Raw genomic sequence first — 24,910 nt, 5'->3', positions numbered from 1 at the left:
TTAAAGCACTTCAAGTAGTGAATGAGCCATAACTATATTCTCCACAGCTGTTCAGTGCACTCAGGATTGCACTAATGATTTAGTCACTAAGACTGACAGGAGAGTTGGAATGAACCTCAGTGGTAATCTGTAGAGAATTACTGGAAAAGTACAGTCACAATGTGGGTACCTAGTGAAGGCATAAGTGTGTACTTTTCATCAAAAAGGAATATAATCTTGTTTTCTTCACCATGAAGAAAATGAGACATTTCAACTGTTACGGAGTTGGGTTAGTAATGTAATAATCTCCATTTGTTCTAAACTATTCCTTTTCTGTCTGTTCTGCTTTTTGCTTCCCAGAGAGTCTGAAGAAGAAATGTGATTGATCTTAATTTTTCACTTGGAAATACCTTATTAAAATGCAAATCACCTTTGACCCCTTATTTCCCTCATCTTCTTGGCATCTCGCTCAGCTTAGTACAAATTCTAATGCTGTTTATGCATATATAGTTACCAATAACAGGAAGGTTTATTTTCATTATTATGTAAGCTCTTAAACTAAAACTAGAAATTACAACATTTTTTTTCCATTTTTCAATTTTGTATTCCACTCTCTCTTGGTGGAAATGAGTATCCTGAACACACAGCCTTACCCTGGTTCAAAAAATCAGGCAGGTTTTAGAGCCAATCCTTTTATGGAGGGAGTAAGCAGGTTAATGACTTTTCCTATGGTCCATAATCCGTGAGCTGATCAAAATTAAAGTATTATTTGCATACAAGGATATGTAATGCTCTTAAGTGATCTGTATGAGAGCTATGAATATAGCCATGCACATAACTTAGCCTCAAACTTAACCATTACCTGTTACCTGTTAGAAGGGTGAATTCAGCTGCCTATGCAAACTGTAGCCCTTCAGTTCCCGCATGTGAAGACTGTGAGAAACATTATTTTTCTGTATTGAGTGCTGGTGGTGCAATTAATTTAAATAAAATTACATTGAATCTCAAGATGTGGGGCACATAATCACATGGTTTTATACCAGTAAATACCTCTGCTTTCTTGTGAAGTACTTGTATCAGGTTTTCAAGGAAGACAGACATCCATTAAAAGCCAGGAGAAAAATGCAACAATTTTCTAATTACTCTGTTGTAAGGGGTTGTCAGAAGCAGCTTTGTAAAATGTTTCAAATGAAATGCTGGATTGTTTTACACTGAAGCAATTATAAAATAAAACTCTGGAAAATATCTTTGTCTCCAACATTCAACTGCTTTTTTAGCCTTTGCTTCCTGAAAATATTTGCTCACTCAACTATTACCCACCAGAACCTGGGATAAAATTATTGTGTTCCCATAACAATTTTTCCCCCATAGCCTTCATGATGGGATGTATGGGTTAAATTGTGTGTTGGGGTCCCTTTTAGTTTGTTCTTTATTGATTCTACAAGTATGGCTTAAGGATTGTAACTTCTCCCAGTGTTAAATCTTAACACAGTAAGACAGATTTTGAAATGTGTTGAAATGCTATAAAAGTATAGATTTGATAGAATATTTTAATAATGTCTGAAGCATCCCATGACATGTTTAAGCTAAGAATATATATCTTTAAACAATACAGTTACACTCTACACCTTAGTTCTTAATTATTTCTTTGGAGTCACCAAAATAAAAATGGTAAATAAGAAAAATTGTTTAAATAGGCTAAAAAAGCATAGCCCTTGAACAGGAATGTTGCATTGCAGAATTTTTTTCTCAGTCCTTAAACACATACATTGCCGTCACTTCTCTGAAAAACACGTGGTAGTTTTCAGAGACCACTTTGCACTCTGATACTTGTAAGCAATTCACTGGTAAGAGTGAATTAAGTGCCTCTCTGCCAGTTCTCTGTCTGGCACACATCCTGCTTTTATTGTTGTTGTGATTAGAAAGACTCACTATTATTAAATACCAATTATAACACTTGGTACAGTTTTCTGAGATACATTCACGTATGAATGATGCTATTGGGAATTTGTTGTGCAGCCCTCATTAGGCCTGCCAACCTTTTGCTCCAAACTCTTAAGCACAAAACATGAAAATGCCCTTAACTTTTTTTAATGTGTTCTTTTTCTCATGAACTCATTTTTGCTTTGTTCTTGGTTGAATCTCAGAAGACAAATGGTGTTTGTAAACCTTAGGTTTTTATCTTTATTGGTGTCTCTAGAGATATCTTGTGGGAGGGTATAACATTTATCTCTTTTTGTTTTAAGCAATTGTTTTGGGTTTAATCATATTTTTACCATCTGCCACCGCTCACATAAGTGAGCAGATAAAAGAAGCAATCCACCCTTTCTTTCCACACCACTTTGGTAATGATTACTAGAAATGGAGTGAGTAATTCTCTCACTTTCAAGGTGATCTGTTGGTCTATTTTAATGCTGCAATTGTTGTATTGAGCGTTGTCCAAGAGATAATTGAGCAGTATGATGAGCATGCCACATTTGGTTGCCTTTCATCTTCTCTCCTATGGGAGAATCTTTTAGGTCTGGTAGAATTTTCCTTTGGATAAGCACTGGGCATGAATCATGGTTTCATAGAGAAAGACTATTATCCATAGTATTTTTGCTCTGTTTGTTGCAATGAATGAGATCAGACTATAAGGGTATCCCATTTTAGAAAACCAGTTGAATAGCATTCCAGGGAGTTGTTCTGAGAGGTATTAGGCAAGTTGCTTAACTGACACTTTTCTCAGACAACTTTATGGATTGTAAGTCCAACTTGCAGTTGTAAAGGTGTGTTTAGTCTGTGTAGCCTCTTCACAGATGAATCCAAAGTAAGGAACTGTGTGGGGAGTATAGGAAAGGCAATATAATAGTAAGTACCATCAGGTATATTAAATTGAGTAACTGGAACTGGTGTACAATTTTTGATCTTCATTTCTCAGAAAATACCATCTCTTATCTAAAAAAGATGTTTTCAAAATAAGTTAATTTTACTTGTGAACTACTCACATCCTGTGTCAGTGAAGACTGTAGGAGAGCCAATGAATAGGCAGAGAATTCCCATTAAGAGTGAGGTTTCAGCTTTATGTAGTAAATGAGGTTTAGGGTTGTTCATTGAACCTCTTGGACAAAATACAACATTGAACAGTTGCTCGTTAGATGAACATTGTCCATCTTCTGAGCAGAACAAAGCCAAAACCCTTTTGGGAAAATATGTGAACATATTTCAAAAATATAAATTCATAAAGGTGTCAAATTAAGGCTTACAGACATTTCATGTTTTTAAGGGCTTTATCTGCAACCTTAATATTCTTTTAGCACTGTGTTCTGTATTTAGCATACATACACGGATTTGTTCCAGTTTGACAGTCCTTCACATGTTGTTTAGTGTGTTTGATTAGCATAATCACTGTGTGATTATTTCTTACTAGCCTTAGCATATGCAAATTCTTGTCTTTTGACTGACAACCATTATTAGACAATCAGAGTATAAGGATTTGCATAATCTCTCTGTGGTTACAGTATTTGTGTGCAGTACCACTGTGAATGAAAATCCTTTTGCTCTGGCTGGTTTCTGTATATTCAAGCAGCTTGCCAGAAATACTGCTGCTGCTTCAGCATCTCATTTCCAAGTGGAAAAATCTACAAGAAAAAATATAAAAAGAAGGGAAGAAATATTAGAGTCACATCAGAAAACTGAGTAGGCAACTGCTACAATTCAATAGCTCCATTAGGGGAAAAAAAAAAAAAGGGAGACAGAAACACTATTACAGGATTTCAACAAAAGAATAAAATGTTTACTTTCCAAATTCATTGTGAAGTACTGTTCAAGTTACTGGTTGCATTGATTTGGAAGTGACAGCAATTTTCTTTTTGATAGATACCACTTTTTAAAAGAAAAGTAATTATTCTGTAAATAGTGCCCATTATTGTAGTTGTTGCAGATGTTTTATATGAATTATGTTATATTTAAAAAAGATTAATAATATATCTGTTTATGTACACTGAAAACATCAGGTTAGTTCTACAATTTTTCATTGATAAGAGCAGAAATGGTAGACAGTAAGAAAAGAATTGCAGTGCTGAATTCAACTCTGCATAATTATTCACCATAATTACTAGGGCAATACTGAATAAATTAGCTGTAAGAGGATAAAGCATGAATGGTGGCACATCTATAACATGCATTTGAACTATTTGACATCATATTGTTTTATTCGTACATGAAAACAAAATATTGTTGAACATCCATTTTTTTTTGTGTGTGTTTAATTATGCTTACTAAGGTCTTCCCATCATTCCTTTTGAATTGTGTTCTTTAGTTAGTTTATAAGATCCTTCTTCACAGATTAATGTGGTTTTGGAAAGAAATCCAGCCCTGGAGTGCCAGCCTTAACAATGGGACTTAATTCTTATGGAAATGCAGAATGTCAAATATACTTAGGATCAAATTGCTGAGCTGTTGTTGACTTGTTTTGGTTTTGACCTGGTCACCAGCATATTAAGAATGCGTCAGGTAGATTGTAAGTTATAGGTCTGACACTTCTGGAAAGCAGCGTGTTGTGCACAGATATATTTTTTTAACCTGCATAGTTAATAAATACTTTTAAGAGAGTTGAGATTGCTGTGCACACACAGAAATGAACTGCAGTATGCAACATCCAGCAGTTCATGTTTTTTCTGAAAGTTTTAGGCTGTGGCTAGCACAGACCTTTCCTGTGAGAATTCTTTTCTCTCTTCTTCTTGTGTTTTATAAACAAAGATAAAGTTTGGATGTTATTAAAAACAGTTTCTCGGCATGTGGACAGTTCAGGCCTGGCCAATCAGGCCTAGGAGGCTTCGAACTGACCAATCTGGGTGACCTCTGAAAAGTCTATATAAGATGTAATTAAATAATAAAACTTTCTTCTTGTTGCCACACTTTGAACCTAGGTCTTCTTACTCTGCTAGCGGCTCAACAGCGACATCAGACCTGTTGCACATACTTTGTACAGCTTGAAAATGCAATTGCAGTGTATGCCAAGTATGTCTTGGAGAAGAATTAGCTCCCACTCTGCTGCACAGTGCCCATGAGATCGGCAGTCCATACAGCCAATATAAGTCTGAAAGTCCAGGAGTTTTCCAAAATATCAAAGTTTCTGCCTAAGTAATAATATAACAATGTAGTGTATCTAATATAATATTGCTACATCTCTCCAACTGACCTGCATGATTGCAGGGGAAATGTCTGTGAATTCTTGATGCCACTGAGATCGCAGAGGAACTGCACAGTTTTCAATTCAAAATAGTTAAATTATTCTGTGAGAAAATTTCTGGCTCTAAGAGTCCCTGAGCTATAAATGGCAGTGACTTAACACCATGGAGGAGCATTCCTGTAGCTTAACCTTTCCATATTTCTACAAGTATAGCACAATAATAATTGACTAGGCAATTTTATATTTGAACTGGTTGGTGTTAAAGTTGCATCTATCATGGAGTTTTAAAAATGGATCAGGTTGACCAATAAGTATAATGTGGAGTACATGATATTCAGGAGTTTGCTTGGTAATGGCAAAGATTTGTATGGGATTTAAGCTGTTACCAATGTTCTTATTTGTGCTATTTTTTTGGAACAAAAGAGAATGAATGAAAGGAGCCTCCACTGAGTTATCTTTATTTCTTATCAGTGTTACAACTCTAGCACAATGCAATGTTATAATGAAAATAACACTAAAGGAATTCTATTATGACTAATTTTATATAATTAATAAAATTATATGTATATAATTATGTATACATTCTGAGTATGGTTTCTTGCCATTGGTCTGGATTTCTACAAACATATTTACTAGTAAGTACAAAATGAGGCCAAATAAGCGCATTATTTGATACTATTATCAAATATGTTAGCATCTGGATTTTGAGAATTTCTGGGAGGTGGTGGTGGTAAATTCACTAAATTCACTTTGCTGTTCAAGTAATGGAAGTCGGTCTTTTGGTGGGTAATTTTTTTTTAAAATTACCTCTAAAATGGTCTACAGCAATTTTTTCCTGAAAGCTTCGATGACCTGACATGTTTTTCTGCTCACTTAGTATAAGACCACAGTTATCTGAGTCAATCTTTGTCAGCTAATTTCTTTGGTCTTGAGGTAAAAAATACTTTCTTACTTATTTGCCTTAGGGTTACCATATGCTCTGAACAGGCTCTAGGCATCCATATCATCTTCATCCCCTGACCTGGATGCTTTTATTTATAGATAGTGAATTTCAATTAATTTACTGCAAAGCTTAAGTGTTTGAAATGCTCGTATCATGCCTCTTGGTTTTAATACACAATTAAAAAATAAGTCCCTTTGGTTTATATCCTTTCGTGATTTGAGCCTTTGTGGATCAAACTTGCATGCTTCCCTTTTCTTTCATTTTGTTGTTTTTAACTTAGGCATATTTGTATGCCTCTGCAATAAGAAGTCACAGAAAAGCCAGTAATAAAAATTACATGTATTAAAAATGCCTTGAAATTCAGGAAGACCTATGTGTTTGAATTTTAGCTTCAACATAAAACAATTCTTGACACACACAGAGAAAACACTTAGAAATTATTTGTGGGAAATATGTAAGACTTACTTTTATAAAGGATCAGATTTCTCTGTAGGTAAAATACACCTTCCCAGGTTCTGCATTACAAAGATATCTACTGCAAATTTAATGAGATGAAGACTTGGCTGCAGAAAGCCTTCAAGGATAACAGCTATGGTGATTCTGGAAAAGTGTCACAGGCAGGTAGGATGACATGGGATTTCCTGGGTCAACTTCTTGGTGATTTCATGTCAGTGTTTCCTCCAGAAAAGTTCATGCAAAAGTCACTCCTTTCATCTGCAGTCCACAAAATAAAGAGCATTTTCATGGTCTACAATAAGCACAAGAACAAAGAATGCTGCTAGTGTCATAGGTCTCGCAAAACCGAATTTAAAACAAGCAAAACCAAATTATAGTGATGGGGTCAAAGCTAAGAAAATGGACTAAGTAGCCAAGTTCTACCATGTCCTTGGTTTAGGCCTGTTTTTTTTCTGAAATATGGTATGCTCCTGAAGATTTTGCAAGGAAGTACATTTGATCAAAGAACGTGAATCATATCATCTTGCCACAAATTTCAGCTTGAATAATTACAACACAGACAGTGTTATTGGTGTACATGTATTTAAACAAAAAATGAATCAAATTAACTTTTGTATTTATCTTCATTGCTCAATCTAATAGTCATCTTGTGGTTTGCAGTAAACCTTGAGCCATGGGCTATCCCTAGACTGACCACATGGGAAAAAAAGTGTGACATACAGATAATGCCTATTGCTGGAGAGTAGAAAAGCAAAAGATTAGTGGACAAGTCAAAGACTGTGCAGCTCTTAGATCAAACTCTCTTTGTGTTGTAACTTACAGTGCAAATATATTGTCAAGAGTAAACAAAGGGACATCTTGCCAACCTTGGTCTTCTGCACAACTTTGACAACTGAATGATAATCTTTAATGTGAATTGCAAACTTCTTTATCCTTCACTTTAAATTAGAGTAAATTAAATGAGTGTAATTTAAGAAATAAAATCCAGCAATTGTAAAGTAGCACTGGTAATGAGTAAAATGCAGATTTATCGAAGTTTTTAATCAAAGTTTTTAATGATAACTTCTATTTTGAAAGAGCATACCACTTACATAAGTTGAAATATAATTTATATGTGTAATTAGTAATGTTCAGTAAGCCTAGAAGTGCTTGGAGATTCTTTAAAGTATCTCATCACTTGCTGATTATTTCAGCTATATAGTAGTATTTCTCTCTTAACACTTCCCTGCAATCCTTGCTCTGTATTTTCTGCAATCAGCTAGCTCTATTCCCCTGACTCTCAGCAGGCCTCCTCTCTGTCTTCCAGTATCTGTGAGATCTGAGTCTTATCATGCTGCTTGTAAGTATCCTGTTGCCTCTCAGATTTCCTGCATAAAACTTGTGGAGGCTTATCTGGTGCTTTTGGATGTTTATTTGGAATTTATGGATTGGTGATGTTTCTCAAATGAAATCTCCAGGGAAAAATAATAATGTTAAATACTCCTCAAGCATTCTGTCCCAACTTTATTATAATCTGGTGCTAAGTGTTTAAGTTTAACTGTGCTTTGCAGTATCCACGAACAATTCTCCAATCCTTGGAAATGTTCAAGGCCAGGCTGGACAAGGCTTTTAGCATCCTGGTCTAGTGGAATGTGTCCCTGCCTGTGGCAGGGGTTGGAAATAGATAGTCTATGAGTTCGTTTCCAATCCAAAAAATTCTATGATTCTATAAACTGGCAGAAAAGGGATTATTATTTTGAAGCAGCTTTTCTTAATTAATTTGAAAGCTATCCAAAACACTTCTTCTTTATGAGCCACAAACACAAATCATCCTGTTCACAGTAAGGCCACATAGCTGTATATCTAGAAGTCTACATCTTTAAAAACTGAAAGGGAAGGGTGCAGACAGGTTTCTGTATCAGCAGATAAACAAGAGAAAATCTTTGGACTTATTAGGCAAGAAACCTCACACTTTTCAAGGAGACCAAAATAAGATGAAGTATGACATAGAGCAACTGTTCTACACTTTCATAATCTTTTTAATTCTAAAAAAAATGTTGTCTCCTTCTCAATATGTAAGCATCAGTTGCCTCAGAAATCCAACCTCATTTGGAGCTAGAATACTTACTTTGAAGATGGCTAAATAACATAAAAAAAAAATCATATTCTGAACCACGGTAATACCTTTCATTTAACCCTTAGAGCACTTTGTTGTCTTTCTCAAATCATTGCGAGATAAGGAGCACTTGTGAGATAGTGGGAAAGACTAATGTTAACACTGAAAGCTATTATCTCACATTATCTCACAAGTGCCATAACTTCGGAAAGTGAGCAAAGAAGCTTTCTAAAGCATCTCACAGCCATGGTCAATGTGAAGGCAAACAGTTACACTGGATCAAAGAATGCACAATTTCTTGTTACCATGTGCTGACTTATTCATATATCTGCACTTGAGGTTCCCCTAATTATTTTAGGTCTGCAGTGGCAAAGGGTACAGAATTTCTCCAAACTTAAACAGCACAGAATTAGCATCAGTCAAGACCAGGTCATGCTGTAGTATTGAAAATAGCAAGATGCAGGTCTATTGATTCTGCTGGCATAAGAATTCACCTCTCAGATAGTGGAGCAGTCAAAAAAAGATGAGGTGTTACTATTTATTTACTTTCCTACGTAGTGCTGTTCTTTCTGGTCTGTATAATAGTATTTCTGGATCATGGGCTTTTTCAAGATCATGTTACTCTGTAAAGTGAGTGCTCCTAGAGCACGGTTTGATCACTGCAGAAAGCCTTACGCAACATGATGTTGTGTTTCAGACCTTGATATATACTCTGCCCTTAGCCATGAGTGTTCTTTTGGGGTTATGTTATAGTGGCATCCCTAGTTTTATGTGGGATTTGTGTTCTTTCATGCTGATTGTTACACAAATGTATGAGGTGTTTTGCTTTCGCATCAAATTGAAGAAGATGCTCAAACTGAGAATTTTTTCCAGACCATTCTATAAAGCTCTGCTGTTTTCTTGGTTGGTTTGGGGATTTTGTGTGTGTGTGTTTATTTTCTGGGTTTTTTAACCAATCTGATTTTCTTTTCAACAGGAATTAATTTAAAGACCTATTTCATATCTGACACTGAACAGCTGTCAGGTGATGCAAAAATCCTGTAGTGATCTGTTCTGGATTCACTGCAATAGAGGCCTTGACTGTCTACCATTACAGCTCTCATGAATAATTGATTACTCTAAGGGAAAGCTCTGTTTCTTTATTTATCAAATAACCCTTTGCTAACAGACTAGAAAATAGTGAATCATGGAGACATGGGCATGGAGAAAGATTTTTTTTTTTCGCAACATACACAGATTATGGTCTGTGAATACTGGTTATCAGAATTAGCCAAAATGTGTGAATTTTTAACAATTTAAAGTTAAAAAATATCAGTGGCTTAGCAGAGTTGCTGCAAAGCTACTACCAGATTTTCAAAGTAGCTGTTAAAAAGTCCCTCGAATAACTTTTGTGAAATTCTCTGCCAAAATGGTACATTTTTTTATAGGGACCCTGACTTGCAGACACTATCAGGTCAATGTTCTGGTAGAAGTTAGCTCAGAATAATCAGTTTCATAGAAGTCCAAATTCATCCTTAAAGTACAGTCTATTCAAAATAGTTTCCTCCAAATGACAGTGAAAAGAATCTTCAGAGGATTTATATTTTTCATAAGTTGTGTAGATGTTGTTTCAAGGAAGATATTCGTTTATTTATTCATGCAATATTATTATTATTTTGATAATACTGAGCTATTGTGTGCTATTCTGGAATTATTTGTACATAATAGTCTTTCATATTTTCATTAATCCTTTCCTTAGTAATTTTTAAAGAAATATTCTTGTTTTATTTATCAAGCTAACTTCTCTGATATAAAAATCACAAATTAGTGTTTGGATAGGTAAACTTGTTCAGCATTTATAGCTTTTACCTATCTTCAGTAAAGGGAGATTGTGCAGAAAGAATTGCACTAAAAATTTGTATTTCAATAGTATCTAATGACACTTTTCTTTGTTCCTTTCTGCATAAGCTCTTTATATAACTGCATGCAGAAAAAATATTCATTTTCAAAGAAAAATAGTAGTTGTCTGTAGATCATGGTATGGCATGATGCAGAATCTGTTTTTAGATGATAGATAATATGGCACACAGTGGAACAGCAAAAGCTTTTCATTTTTCTTCTCTCTTCACAGATGGACCCAATTCAAAAAGCTGTAATAAATCATACATTTGGAGTTCCTCTTCCTCATCGAAGAAAGCAAATCATATCATGCAACATTTGCCAGCTGAGATTCAATTCTGATGTAAGTCGATCATTTTGTATCAGATTATAAATATGTACTTATCTTCTAGGATGTGCCATAATTTTCATAAATTGAACCTAAATGAAACATTGTGATTTCAGCTTGTCTCTCACAGATGAAAAGGCTGTAGGATGTTTCAAATAAACACAATGGCTTGGTGGTGTTTATACACCCAGCCAGATTTCCCCTGCCAAGATATCCATGTAAGCTCATCAGCTTCAGTTGTGCTGCACTAAATGTAAATAGGAAAAAGTGACTGATCCATTACTGCTAATAAGGCTCATGTACTTGCTGGATCCTAACCCTCCTAGCTATCCAGGTTATGTTTACCTTCAGTTGACTCCTCCCTTGCATCCTCTCACTCCTCCAGCCATGAAACAGAGCGAGCTGAACTGGAGATGGTCTCTAATACACAGAGGAAACCTGTCTCCCATAATTACCCAAGGAAGCTGTGCTCTGGTGCTCCTTGCCAAGTAATACCTGTTGTGTCACAGAAAAGTCTCTTGGGTTTTAACTCTTCTATTTCCTTCTTGGAATCACTGTTTACGCAGACAAAACATAGTACAAAATATTTTCTTCTGCTGTTCTAGTCTCTTCAGGAATTTTCTTCATGTGGGCATTACTAGTGGAAACTAATCTTCCTCTGTCTTTAATTCACTACTTAATTTAAAAATAGAAGTTAATTCTGTCAGAATTAAAATGTTTGAATTTAGAGTGAGGTCAACCCCAAAAATGTCCATGAGGTTCCTTCCCAATTCTAGTAATAGAAAAAAAGTGAAATATTGTTTTGTGCTCCTGCTTCTTTATAGGCAGCTATTTATATACGGTTTGTACTATTTTTACTATATTGATTATTTTTCAAAGCCATGAGCTTGTCAAAAATTGATCCTTGAAGCCTAATTTTAGGGATTTCCCACCTGGGGGTGAAAATAATGTAGCTCTTTTTGTTCCCCTTAGCTTTTTATCCCCCAGAAATAATTTTAACAAGATCTCAGTCACAATTTCCAGACCCATCAGCATCACATACTTAATTTTAGTGATGAGTCCGGTTTTTTTAGTTTGTTTACTGAATGGACACTATCTCGTATAACATTGACATAATTCTCAAAGAGTGGTATAAGGAAGCAATGGCACTCTCTGGAGCTGCCATTTCCCTCACAGATAAAAATAGAAGAGTCAAATTAGGCTCTTCCATTTAGAAGCCAGATGCCAAAATTAGAGCTGTGGATACTGAGTCATTCATGAGGAGGGGATGATGGAGACTTCTGGGCCACAGTGGATCTTACCAACTGAGCAGCCCAATTTATCACTCAAAATTTTCAGCTTTTTCAGCTTTTTCTTAAGAAAATGTATGTCACACTCAACCAGACACAGTTTATAGCTGCAAGAGATATTAAATACTTCAGTGTTACATACCAGAGTGAAACACCTCCTTTCAAAAAGGGTATACTGTTTGTTTGTCTGTGAAAAGATCCAGACAAAAAACAAGATGAACACATCAGTGAAGTTATTTAGCCATTAGCAGTAGCACAACAGGGATTGATACGTGGAGTGGAAAATTTTCCTGCTGAGAGGATCTAGGCATTTTCCAGAATAAAATGTTTGAAGTAAAAACCCTTCTACACAGAAACAAACAAGGCATCAGTGGACTACTTTTTACTCAGAGGACTAGTAAATAGTATGCTTCTATAGTGCTCCTTTTCTGCAACTCTGATAAAGGATTCTAAGGAACAGAGTGGGAAAAAGCAATGGCCATTTTCAGAGTCACCTACAACATCCATAAAACTGGTTTTAGAAGAAATCTATTAATTTGGGCTCTTCACAGAAAATTCTTGGATCACAAGCTGATATTTAGCTGTCCCTTCACACCTTCAGGTGTTAGAGGCCTGAACTCAAATAGCCAACACTGTTCAGCAGGTTGTTTTAATCCTCCCCTCTCTCAAATAGATTAATATTATCTCTATGGAATGGGGAGACCTTCTTCATGACTATGTTTCATTTTCCACTTTTAATATTCACCTAAGTTTTGAAGTAACCACAGTGATGTTGATTGATGCAGAGATTATGATCCAAAAATCCACCCATTGATTAACCTGGAATGATATCTCTCGCCCTTTTCACTACCACACAGAGGAGATTTGTGGATATCTTTATGATGGTCTCTTCTCATTCCAGTGCTTATAGTTATTACTGCTGAAAATCATAAAGTGCTCTGCTGAGGTTTTTCAAGAAATAAATTGTAATCAGAGTTCCTCTGCAGTTTAGGAATGTTTTTTCTGCAATGTGAGGGGAATAGGCAGAGCTATTTCCACCATTGCTTAGGTAATTTTGAAATGTCCCTCCTGTTTGAAGCAAAAATGTGCTAAACTAAAGATTTAATTTTGGCATTCAAAGAAAAGAATGCTTTGAAGAAAAAGAGCTGTTAGCTCTCATTTTTTGATGACTCTAATATGAATGGCAAGAACACACATTGTAATTTTTTCTCCTATTATCATGAAAAAGTTTTCATTTACTCCATATTCCTACCTTTCATTTTCATCATATTTAGTTGAACATGATTTAAATCCATAACAGCAATAAATAACTTTTCTGTCTAGGAACCTAGGCTTTGTGTCTATTCTACCAATATGTCTCTATTTTTAGATGCAAGAGATAGGTTTTATCAGAGAGTAATAAATAGAAATTCCATTTGCCTGCTACACAACAATATTATGAAAATGTTTACAATAAAACTGGTTTGTGAGATTTTTCTTTTTGCATAGAATACACAATTTTCTGCCTTTTGATACAGATTTCTTTCAGAGCAGCAGAGCTTTTTTTTTTTTCCTGGTTACATGGTATCAAAATCACATTTCAAAAAAATGAGAAAAGGCAGTACAATAGTCTAAAATCATTTAGATTCTTTGTAGAGGAGTTATCTATAAATCTTCATGACAGGTGTGTGTTCAGTATTTCTTTTTAAAATAAATCTCATTCAAGGGAAGGGAGGAATGTGCAAATAACCAAAGGCTCTGTAGGCTAAGAAAAAACATTAGAACAGCAGAGGAAGGTTCTGTGGAGTGCATTTCAAGCAATTTTTTTTTTTTTCATTCTGAGAAGTCTATATATGTGTAATTTACACTGACATTGTGCTTTCAGTATAGGGCGAAATGCTTAAATATGTGCTTAGCTGCAAATGCTCATGTTGCCATTTAGATGTTGGCAGCTGCTGAGAGCTATTGCACCAGTAAATGCATGCTCTTCATAGGGAACATTAAATATCTGCTAAAAGTATCTGTAAAATGAAATCCAGCTGACTCAGTAAGATAACTCATTTGCCTATAGGTAGCCATAGGACTATATTTTCTGCTAATGGTCTGGCCATAAAGAAAAGAAACACTTACTTAATTTTCCTGCCTTGACTATTTGATCTTCCTTTGCCCACATTTCTCATTTCATTATTTGATAAAGTTATCTAGTTATCATAGTTTTCTTGTTATAGACCTTGTTTTCTCGTTAACAAGGTCAATTTTTGCAAAGGGGCTATATTTTGCTTCCCTCACATTTAATGAAATGGCTGAATGATAATCCAGTTTGCCTTTAAAGAAAGTTTGGGCAGCATTCTGGTGTGTTCACAGGACTTATATTCCATTATGATACACTTTAAAAATATTTCCAATTATATGAGCCAGAAATTATTGTTTTACTTAAATAGCAACAGTAGTAATATTTGCCTAAAAATCAGGAGCTGAATGCTTATAAGTCCTTATTTGTTGGTTTTTTCCATCATTTTTCTCCATCTCTATGGAACAAAAGTATTACTAAATCAATATATTGTCCAACTTTATGAATTTGTCAGGATTCAAAAGGTGCTCTTCCGTTAAAACCACAGTGAAGGATTTTTTTCAGGATAAGGATGCAATATAACTCTGCAGTATTTTACTATGTTTCTAACTTTTGTGGGGAAAGAAACAGGACCAGAGGACTAATATTCTATTTAGACTGTTCTTGATATCCAGAACAAAAGATTAATGTATCAACTTGTAAGGGCCTAGGGTATAATACGGCGATAATAAACAGTCAACATGAATTTGTCAAGAACAAATCATGTCAAATGAATCTAATTTTTTCTTTTGACAGGGTAATTGGCCTAGTGGATAATAGGGAATAAATAGATGTGACATATTTTGGCTTTAATAAGGGTTTATACAGTCCTATGTGACAGTCCTGTAAAGCAAGTAGGGGAATATGGTCCAGGTGAAATTATTAAAAGTTGGTTACACAACAGATTGAAGAACTGCAATGACAGTAGTTGCTGATGGTTCCCTGTCAAAACAAAAGATCACAACAAGTCAGGATCTGCAAGAATCTGTTCCATGCTTGCTGCTACTCTAATTATTCATTAGGAATGTGCCTGACAGAATAGAGTGTACATATGCCAGTTTTGTGGATGACATCTAGATGGAAGGTGGCAGCCTCTTGATGGAAGGTGGTAAATTCCAGATCTCAGTCCCAAATTATCTTCATTTGGAGAAAACAGTCTGGAATTCTGACAAGTGCAATAAATAAAAGCACAAACTATTGCGCTTAGACTGGAAAAAGAAATGCACAAGTACTAAAATGAGTAAATGTTGGACTTAATGGCAAAAAATATATTATAGTGAATCATAATCCAAATATGGTTGCTAATGCCGAAAGAAAAAAAGAAAAAGAAACTCACTCAACTAATCCTATCACAATTTCCCCCCAAATATGAGATTTATCAATAAGTAAGTATTGCACAGCAAATACTGAAGAGCAACCCTGACGAGAAGGACTGGAGGTGCTTGCGGGTGAGAGGCTGGACAGGACATGACAATATGTGCTCGCAGCCCAGAAAGCCAAACAAGTCTTGGGCTGCATCCAAAGCAGTGCGGGCAGCAGGTCAAGGGTGGTGATTCTTCTGCTCTGCTCCACTCCTGTGAGACCCTACCTCGAGCACTGTGTCCAGCACTGGGATCCTCAGCTCAGGAAAGATGTGGACCTGTTGGAGCAGGTCCAGAGGAGGGACACCAAGATAGTTAGTGGGATGGAACACCTCTCCTGTGATAAAAAGCTGAGAGAATAGGGGTTGTTCAGCCTGGAGAAGGGAAGGCACTGTGGCCTTTCAGAAATTAGAAGAAAAATGGGAACAAATTTTTGCACAAGAGGCATTGATTTTATACTGAAGAAGAGTCAATTTAGATCAGATATAAGAAATAAGTTTATTAAAGTGAGTGTGATAGAGCACTAGAATGGGTTTCCCAGAGAAGTGGTGGATGACCCATCCCTGGAAATATTCAAGGTCAGGTTGGAATGACCTCTGAGGAACCTGATCTGTTTCAAGATGTCCCTGCTTCTTGCAGAGGTGCTAAACTAGATGACCTTTAAAAGCTCCCTTCCAACTCAAACTGTTCATGATTCTGTGAGTTGAAATTGGCAATGCCTCGGGTGAAGAATTATTTATAACAATGGTCATCAGACACTAGCAAAAGCATAATTAGTTGCAGAATTTAGAACACATCCACTATTATGACATGTGGAAAAAAATTTGCTCAGCTGGGGAAAGCAGAAAGAACTGGATTGATGTACAGCAGAAAAGACCAGGAAAATATAGTAGGTTTTCCACATCTGAAAGGGGGTTTATGAGAGTTTAGTGACCAATTGATCTTTGTGTTCCTTGGTTTTGACAGATAAATAAATTTGACTAATTCTTCAGATTAATTTGATTTAAGAGATTTTTTGTTGGACTGCTTCATGAAACAATTTTAGCTGTAATGGTTGTGAAATTCTGGAGGGAAACACATAGGGACACATGAGGTGTGCCTGTTGGCAGAGAATATTCACAAATTAGACACCTGTTTCTGAGGATGGACAAGAAATGGTGAATGTAATCCCACACTTGAGAGAGGGTGACATCTTGCTTTACTAATTTACGAATGTCTTTCTGTGGTTTGAGAGATATAATAGAGATTTCATTCCTCATCCACGCCAAATGACAGTCACACCTGGCCTGCAGCCTGTGTCTTGCAGGGAGAAGGACACTTTAAAATATTGGTCCATTAAGAACCAGGAAAGTCTGGTACCGTTAAATTCCACAAGTTATTTAACATTATATCCTTCTGATTTGAAATCTGTTATTTTTCAATTTACAGAGATATAGATATGCTTAAATGGTATTTTAAGCAATCTGTGCTATTTGACTCAATCACTGTTCTATTAGTGGCTATAACCACAGTCTTATTCTTTGCATGTTTGGTTGTGCTTCCAGTTATGGGTTAAATTCAGATTTACAATTATCTGGAGATTTAGAATCCTGGTTTGGTATAAGCCAATAATTTATGCCTGAATTGTAATGTTTTTTTAAGCAAAGTTGCATTTGGCAAGCATTATTAGCCATCAAGCATTTTATTTATTGTCTTGGGGCATTTTATCTTTTTTTTTTTCCAGACCAATGTGCCTGTGTTATATGAACTCATCAGTCTGATCCTTTAAGAGGGTTTCTATGTAAATATTTACAGATGGTTAGCATCCCCTTCAAATCAGTATTACTATAGGAGGGTATAGTATTGATTGCAGCAGTTGTACCTGAACAAGAATAAAAGTTCATCCAGATTTAACTTACTCGTAAATATATATAATTTATATATTTCTGTTACTATGTCTCTGTATATATGCTACATCTTTCTAATAATGCACCATCTTTCCTGTAGCATAGAGTTCAATGTAAGGAGAAACAAATGCTGATTTCAGTTGCAGAATTGCACATACTATTTATTTGAGATCAGAATGTGAGTCAGAATGGAAATACACTGAAAGCAGATATTTTTCCAGAGGTACTGGTCTATGGTATTCACTGTAAAAAGTAGCAGGTACTCACAGAAAGTGATTATTGTGGAGATTTCCATGGGATGTCTGGCATTTGCCTCAATACATTACAGAAACCATAAAGAATTGCTAACAAAATATTTCCTGATTTGACTTTTTGGCATTCCAATAGTCTAATCAAATAGCACTGAATATCTTGCACTTACATTGCATACATGAAAAATTTTGTAAACAACCTGATATATTCTCTGCCCAGTATGATGTCCTGTGGAGTCTGTTTTTATACTCTTAGCCTGCACATTTTAGAAGCATTATCTCTTCTTTCCTAGACCACAGTTTTAAAGACAGTAATATGAATTGCAGTCAGATCCTATGTAGGTCTGGTCTTTCCTGTACTAGAGCACTCAAACTTTTTAATTTTTATTTTGAAAGAAACTAATATTAATTTGCTTATAAGCAACCTTCGTCATGCAGGAAACCAATAACATAATTTATAGATTATGAAATCCAGAATAATCTGGATTGAAGAGTAGTAATAAATTTTCACATAACTTGTAGTTTCTTAAAACATTTCTAAAACATCTAAATAGAAAATATAATTAATTTCCTTGTGTTGTATAGAGTACTTTTCCCATAATTTTCACTTTCTCTACAGTACTTTTATGAATCTGTATAATCTAAAAGCAGAAATTATTCCTATCTGACACAGTGCAATTTCTAGCTTTGGCGTACTTTTGACGTTTGAACTCCAGAGTCCTTTTGGAGTACTTTTGGTGTCGAATGGAGTACTCTGACTGATATCCTAAGGCTATTGCTATTTCCTTGCCTCTTAAGCATTAGCAGCAATCTAATCTTTTGCATGACCGTCAATAACTGCTGCGAGTGGTGTGTGTGTTGTGTGTGCAAGCTGTGGAGCTCTCTAGGCAAACTCTCTACTCAAACACTTGATAATCTCTCTTTTAATGAAAGTAACCTATTCCATCTGTGCTGTTCCAGAACATGGAGCAGCCAGGGGTATCAGACCCACGGACGCATTGCCTGAAGTCAAGAAGGCAGTAGGAAAGAAGGAAGGTTTTTAAGTTACTGAACTTTAGGAAAGCACATTCTTAATGTTAGCTGGTTTCTCAGGCTGTTGGTGGTGGGGAAAGATGGAGTGTCTTGGTGTCTGCTGTATTTGTATTACAAGACTTACACTTTCCTCTCAAAATTTACTCTCTGGCCACATTCAGCAGTGGTAGTAGAAGAGAATGTCTAAGTGAAGCACTGGAACAGGCTCCCAGGGGAAGTAGTTGGGTCACCATCCTTGGAGGTAAAGATGGGTAGACATTGTACTTAGGGACTTGGCAATGCTGGGTTAACAGTCGGACTCGATGATCTTAAATGTCTTTTCTAATCTAAACTATTCTAATCTAAACTATATCCAAGAGAAAGAAAAATCTAATGCTTTCAGCTACCTGGCCCCTGAACAAGTAGGGTTGAGGAGAAATGTCTACTGTCTATGTCAGCTGAATATCAGAGTCAATATAGGAACATGATCTTGGAGAGATTAAAATATTCTGTTGATCATCAGGTGTTGCCGTGTAGGACTTAAATTATGGAAAAGTTAAACTTCTTTTAATTTTCATTTGTCAGTTCTTGCTTCCTACCTCTGCACATCCTATTAACTTGTTTCATTTTCAAAGCTCTCACTTATTTTGATAAAACAAGTCAATTGTGCAGAAGGTTTGACATCTTTCAAATTACTTGAGTTTGCCAGAAATGATATGTGAATAGGCAATTGCTCTCTCTGATAGTCCTGTTTATAAGTTGTGAAAGATTAATGACCAGTATTCTGACTGTGGAATATGAAGACAAATTAGTTTAAAAGGTTTCTGCTTCTGGCACCAAAGAGAATGGTTGCAGTATTTGCCCTTTTGGAGCCAACTTTTAACTTTAGGTGGGCGTGGATCACAAAGCTGCAAAGAGCAGAAAGAAAGGCGGAGGTGACAGCAGTTAATAAGACAGAAAGTCTGAAATCAAAGCAACCTCCCTCCACAACTGTGTGTGTTGCTGTCAGAAATTTCCTTTCTCTCAGAAATGATTAAATTAATGTATAAAAATGTATCAGAAAACATTATACTGGGAAGCAGGATGCAGGCCAAAGTGGTCTCATAAGTCCTAGATCTTCCAAAATCTGCTTTCAATGTCAGGAGCATGTCTAATGTGGATTATCTGTTACTCACTAAGATGTCTTCCAGGCAAATTATAAAAATGTTTCCAGTTGTTTATGTTGATTGGTCGTGTAGCTATATTCTTTGGGTAACAATAGAGTCATAAAGATTTTTTGCCTGAAAGAGGGTGGAGGAACATGTGAATGAAATTCAGATGCTAATTTTGGGCACGTAGTGGCTGACCAGAACTTCTTTGAAGTCTTTGGCTGGAATTGTGGGAAATAAGACAATGCTTAGTATTTTTTTAACTGTACATTGAAAAATACCATTTTATACATGAAGGAATTGGTACAGACAGGGAAAAGATAGGGTATAAAAGAGGAGAAAGGAAGTCTCTCTTTCAGTTCTCTTTTATGACATTCATGGAAAAGACTGTTTAAGCTGCAAAGAGGGAAATCTCTTCACTTCTTGCCCTACACTTACTTATATTTGAGGCAGCTTTTTCCTGTCAGCTTCTTCAGTCAATGTGCAAAGTCCGTCAACTCTAAGGAGCAACTGAAATGTAAGAATAAATATGCTGGGGACTCTTTACAGAAACCATTTTCCATAAGCAAGCCCTCACTTAAAAGGGAAGATGAATTTTAAACTCTTTGTTGTGCAATCTTCATCTAGCATATTTCTTGGTCTGTTGTAAGTTCTTCCTTACATATTTATTTTGTAAAAAAATAATTCATACAGTAGAGAACCTGAGATTCTGGATTATTAATAGTAGGTGCAGATAACAGATTTCAATGTGAAAATGTCCAAACATTGTCTACTTCCAGTTGCTGATCAGTGACTCTTGGCTCACTTTTAGGCATTGATAAGGACATAAAAAAGAACCAAAGACAGTCAGGGGTAGATGCCAGTCTTGTTTACAGAGAGAGTAGAGAGTGAAAAAAATGTGCAACAAATTGTATTTTTTCATCAATCCCCCCCTAATTTTTTATAAAATTCATTAAGAGTAAAGTTGTGCTTTTACTTGTCTTTGGTTGATGCTACTTTCCTCCAACAGCCATAAAATCTTTCCAAATAATGTTACACTGACTTTGGACACCTTTATATCTTTTTTCCCTTTTTGGCCAGTACATTTGCACTCCCTGTGGTACTTGTAATACATTCTTCTCCATTGTATCTGTGCAGCCTCTTCTTGTAGCAAATATAATGTTTCCTTTTGAAAGAATTACTATTAAACACAACTGCCCCTGATGTAAACAAATTCCACTTCAGAACCTCCAGGCCTGACTTTTTCTGCTCCTAGGTTCTTTTATCACTCCTCTCATGTCTTTTACAGTCTCTGGAGATATTGCTATTCTGTGTACTTACTTACATCACAGCTAACAGCTGGGAGCCTTATCCTCTGAAGGAGTGGAAGTGCAACCCAATATCTCCTTTTAAAAGCTTTATATTGGAAGAAAAAAGCACATGTTTGAACTATACTTTTGAGGGTGTACTGCCCACACTTGTGCATTTTTTTTTAAGCTCAATTGAAAATGAAGTCTTTCAAAGTTTTAAATGGCTAAAAGGGACTGACTACATTTTTAAAAAGAATTCAATATGGCACTTACACCTAACTCCCCCATGGCCTTTAAAAGCTGAATTATGAATTCAAAACATGTATTTAAACTGAGGTAATGGTCTACTGGTAGACCATACAGGTACTTTCAATGTAATTGTTTGATGAGGCGATCTCAAACTATGATTTTAAAAATACAAGGGTTTATTCTGGTATTTATAGGTCTCATTGTGTTGTGGTGGGATAACTTCAGATACATATGCATAGGAAATGTACTGAATTAATTTATGTTAGCAATTTTTTGATGGGCATAAATGTTTCTTTTTATTCCTTAGAAAGGAGATTTTAGAAGGTAGTCTCTGAACAGGTTTTATCCTTTTCCCCAGCATAGCCTATTTTCTCTGCATCAGTGGACTTGTCATGATAATCAACTTTTTTGTCCCAACCATCAATCACTCCTGATTACAGCTGGGGAGAAGTTCTGTTCTGTTGATCAGCCCATCAGTGCACATAATGTTACACCTGGAGACAAGTGAAAATCATCCCTTGGTGGGAGAATCACTTGCCTTCAAGCCTTTTGTCTGAAGTATTTTAATTTACATTTAGAGTCTTGAAATTGTCAGTGCTTGCTTTGATTTTATTATTTCCTTGACAAAAATAATAAGTTCAGTTGATCTTTCCCTACAGGATAGAAGAAGAATGCTCTTCTATTTCAGATATATTATGATTTTTTTAATTCCATTGTACAAATATTGCAATAATTCTAACGATGTAAATTAAAAATTGAATTGTTATGTGGTACTTCACTAGTGAAAATTTAATATTCTTATATATTAGCCCAGAATTTTTGAAAAAGCTATTTTGTTGGCTTTTAATCAGATATTTGATAAGGGTAATATTTATCTTCAGTATTCAATTTTTATAAATGTTCTATAGCAAATTTCATAGCAGTTAAATAATTAAAAACTAGTGGCATTATTCCTTTCCTTAAGGGATTCTTCTTATATTGTGGTCATCACTGAATAATACTTTTATTTCCTTATAATACAGATGGTTTTCAGATGTCACAAGAAAGTTAAAATTTCAGCTTGAGGAAACACTTTATGCTTTGCTAGTAACTTAAATAAGGCTTTTACTTAGCAATCAGAATGACCAGATGTAGTCCAATTGTACCATTCCTTTTTTCATCTATGGTCACTCTTTCAGGTATCTTTTCTAAATTGTCATTGTCACAAATTTATCCTTTCACAATGTCAAAAAACCACAACTTATAAGAGAACTATAAATCTGATACTTCAAGGACTACAGGATGAAGTGTAAATGAAGAAAGAATGTGACTGTGTGGGGTAATAAAGATTTGATTAGCAATCATGTTTTTACATAAAACATTTAATTAGCAGTAGCCCACTTTTCTATTCCCACTAGTCATTTTCAGGACAGTGATATATTGCGTTTTTGCAGTGAGCCATGCCACCCAATACAAGGTGTTATGTTTTCATTAGCTGCAGACACTTCAGCACTATTATCTCTCACCTTAGTCTACACACCAATACAAAACATGTCTAAATGTCATCATTCCATCAGCCAATTGTATATGCAGTAATTTTAAAAATATGGGATATTCGCTCAGATGTTTTGTATCTTTTTAAATTGATGATAAAAGCACTTTATTGCAAATAAAATAATCACTGAGCCTCAGTCCTTATATTCTGTCTGCTTGAATACCTTGTTTGCCAAATACAGAATTTCATCACTTGCATAGAAGTTGTTCTTCCAAAATGCCAATCTGTTTTTTTTATAAACAGATTTAATAATTAACCTGAGCATATGATATAATTCTTATTTTACAGGTACATCGATCTGCATTACCTTTTCAAAGAATCTTATCATTTATTATAATGACATGACAATTTTTTTTTATTATTTACTAGAGATTTTTAATGGATTTTCACTAACACAAGTCCAGCTAAGTAGATCATGACAAGTTGCCTGCCATTCTTCCATTTATTCTCTAGCATGTTTTTCATACCAGAGTCATGTGTAGTGATAAACAGTTGTAATAAATTTCTAATGGAAACACATTCTAAGAAGCAGCAACAACAAATGAGTAAGAATGTCTGAAGTTGTCAAAAAACATGGAGTATATGGAAATAATTAACTTTGGACACTGTAGGTATGAAGATTTTTTTAATGCATTTAAATGTTTTCTGTTGTGTAATTCCCAAGGGCAAGGAATTTTTATTCTAAAATTATTTGACATGTATGTATGTCATGTATGTATCTCATGTATGTATATTATGTATCTCTTCAGTGCTTGAAAAGGCTGTAAGAATGAATCTTCTTTCACAGGAGAGCTAAGAAAATGTGCATCATGTATATGTAAAGATGGTGCAGTACTGTTCTGGCTATTCTAGAGTCTGAGCCCCACATCCTGCCTGGTGAGACAGGCCTTACTAGCAAGGTAGGCCAGCAAGGCATGAGGCACAGAGAGAAGTCTGTGATCTTTATAGGTTTATTGTCTTCTCCTGTGCTAAATTATTGCTGTTGGAGGTGATGCTGCCACCAAAAAAAAAAAAAGGCAAGAAATAAGGGGAGTGCAGCAGGGGTCATGAGCAGCGGGGACTGCAGTGAGAAAACAAAAGTTCTGGTACAGACATTGAAGTGTCTTGTTCTAAGGTGTGCGAGAGGAAGAAGGAGCTTTATAGGAGAAGAAACAAATATAATATTTACATAATTTAATATGGATTGACGGGTGTCATGATGCAGAGTAGGAGATCAATATGTGGGAAAGAAGGAGACTCTGAGTCTGTCATAGTTCATAATTAACATTTGGGATATAGTGACAGAAAGGAGTGATTTGAGAAATGGAAAGTTTCAGGTCCCAAAGTAAACAGTAGGAGAATTATTAGAGCCATCCAGGAGCTATTAAAGGTGAATGATCATAAAGTTATTGGTTGAAACCCAAGAAGAAGTCATCCCAAAGAAAAGGTGTCCAAGTCAACAGAGTAGAAAAGCTTGTAAACAGAATCTTGAAATGCATGACCCTGGCCAGTGCAAGTCTTTTTCCCTTTTTTTCATCTGGGAGGAGGTTTGACATCCAGACATTCTTCAGGTGGGGTTACTTAGGATTCAGATCTTCTCCAATGTTAGCCTAACTTCTCCAAAGTTAGCCTCACTCACTTCTAAAACCTATACAAAAGTTAAGGTGGCTGAAGTCTATCAGTTGGCCTTTTTCTGGTATTTGCAGTAACAAATGATGAGAGAACCAGTTCTAGAATAGTTTAAATGGGTAACTGATTCAAATTTGGATTTTTGAAATTGGCAAGTATTGTGTATTATCTTTCTCAGAAAGTCTACTTGCATCCAAAAGAAATTAATTTCTCTATTTCCTGAAAGAGAAAGTGAAGGCCAAAAATATTTACCTGCTTTTCTCCCCACCCTCACTGATGTCATCATGAAGTGAGCTGGGTGATTGGTTATGGCTGCTCCTGATATGAATAGTAAGAGATAGAT

General features: G+C 35.5%; 1 protein-coding gene across 2 annotated transcripts in view; it reads left to right on the top strand.

Moving 5' to 3' along the window:
• ZNF385D (zinc finger protein 385D) overlaps positions 1–24,910 on the top strand; it is a 470,254-nt gene that overhangs the window by 308,272 nt on the left and 137,072 nt on the right. For both annotated transcript variants that reach the window (XM_085051080.1, XM_085051081.1), the window contains one exon: positions 10,757–10,867. In XM_085051080.1, the coding sequence (XP_084907206.1) occupies positions 10,757–10,867 (111 nt within the window). The remainder of the gene's footprint in view (positions 1–10,756; positions 10,868–24,910) is intronic.

This window comes from Lichenostomus cassidix, chromosome 2, assembly GCF_008360975.1.
Source record: "Lichenostomus cassidix isolate B80296 chromosome 2, HeHo_3.0, whole genome shotgun sequence".
Taxonomy (NCBI): domain Eukaryota; kingdom Metazoa; phylum Chordata; class Aves; order Passeriformes; family Meliphagidae; genus Lichenostomus; species Lichenostomus cassidix.
This window is presented reverse-complemented; position numbering and strand designations above follow the sequence as displayed.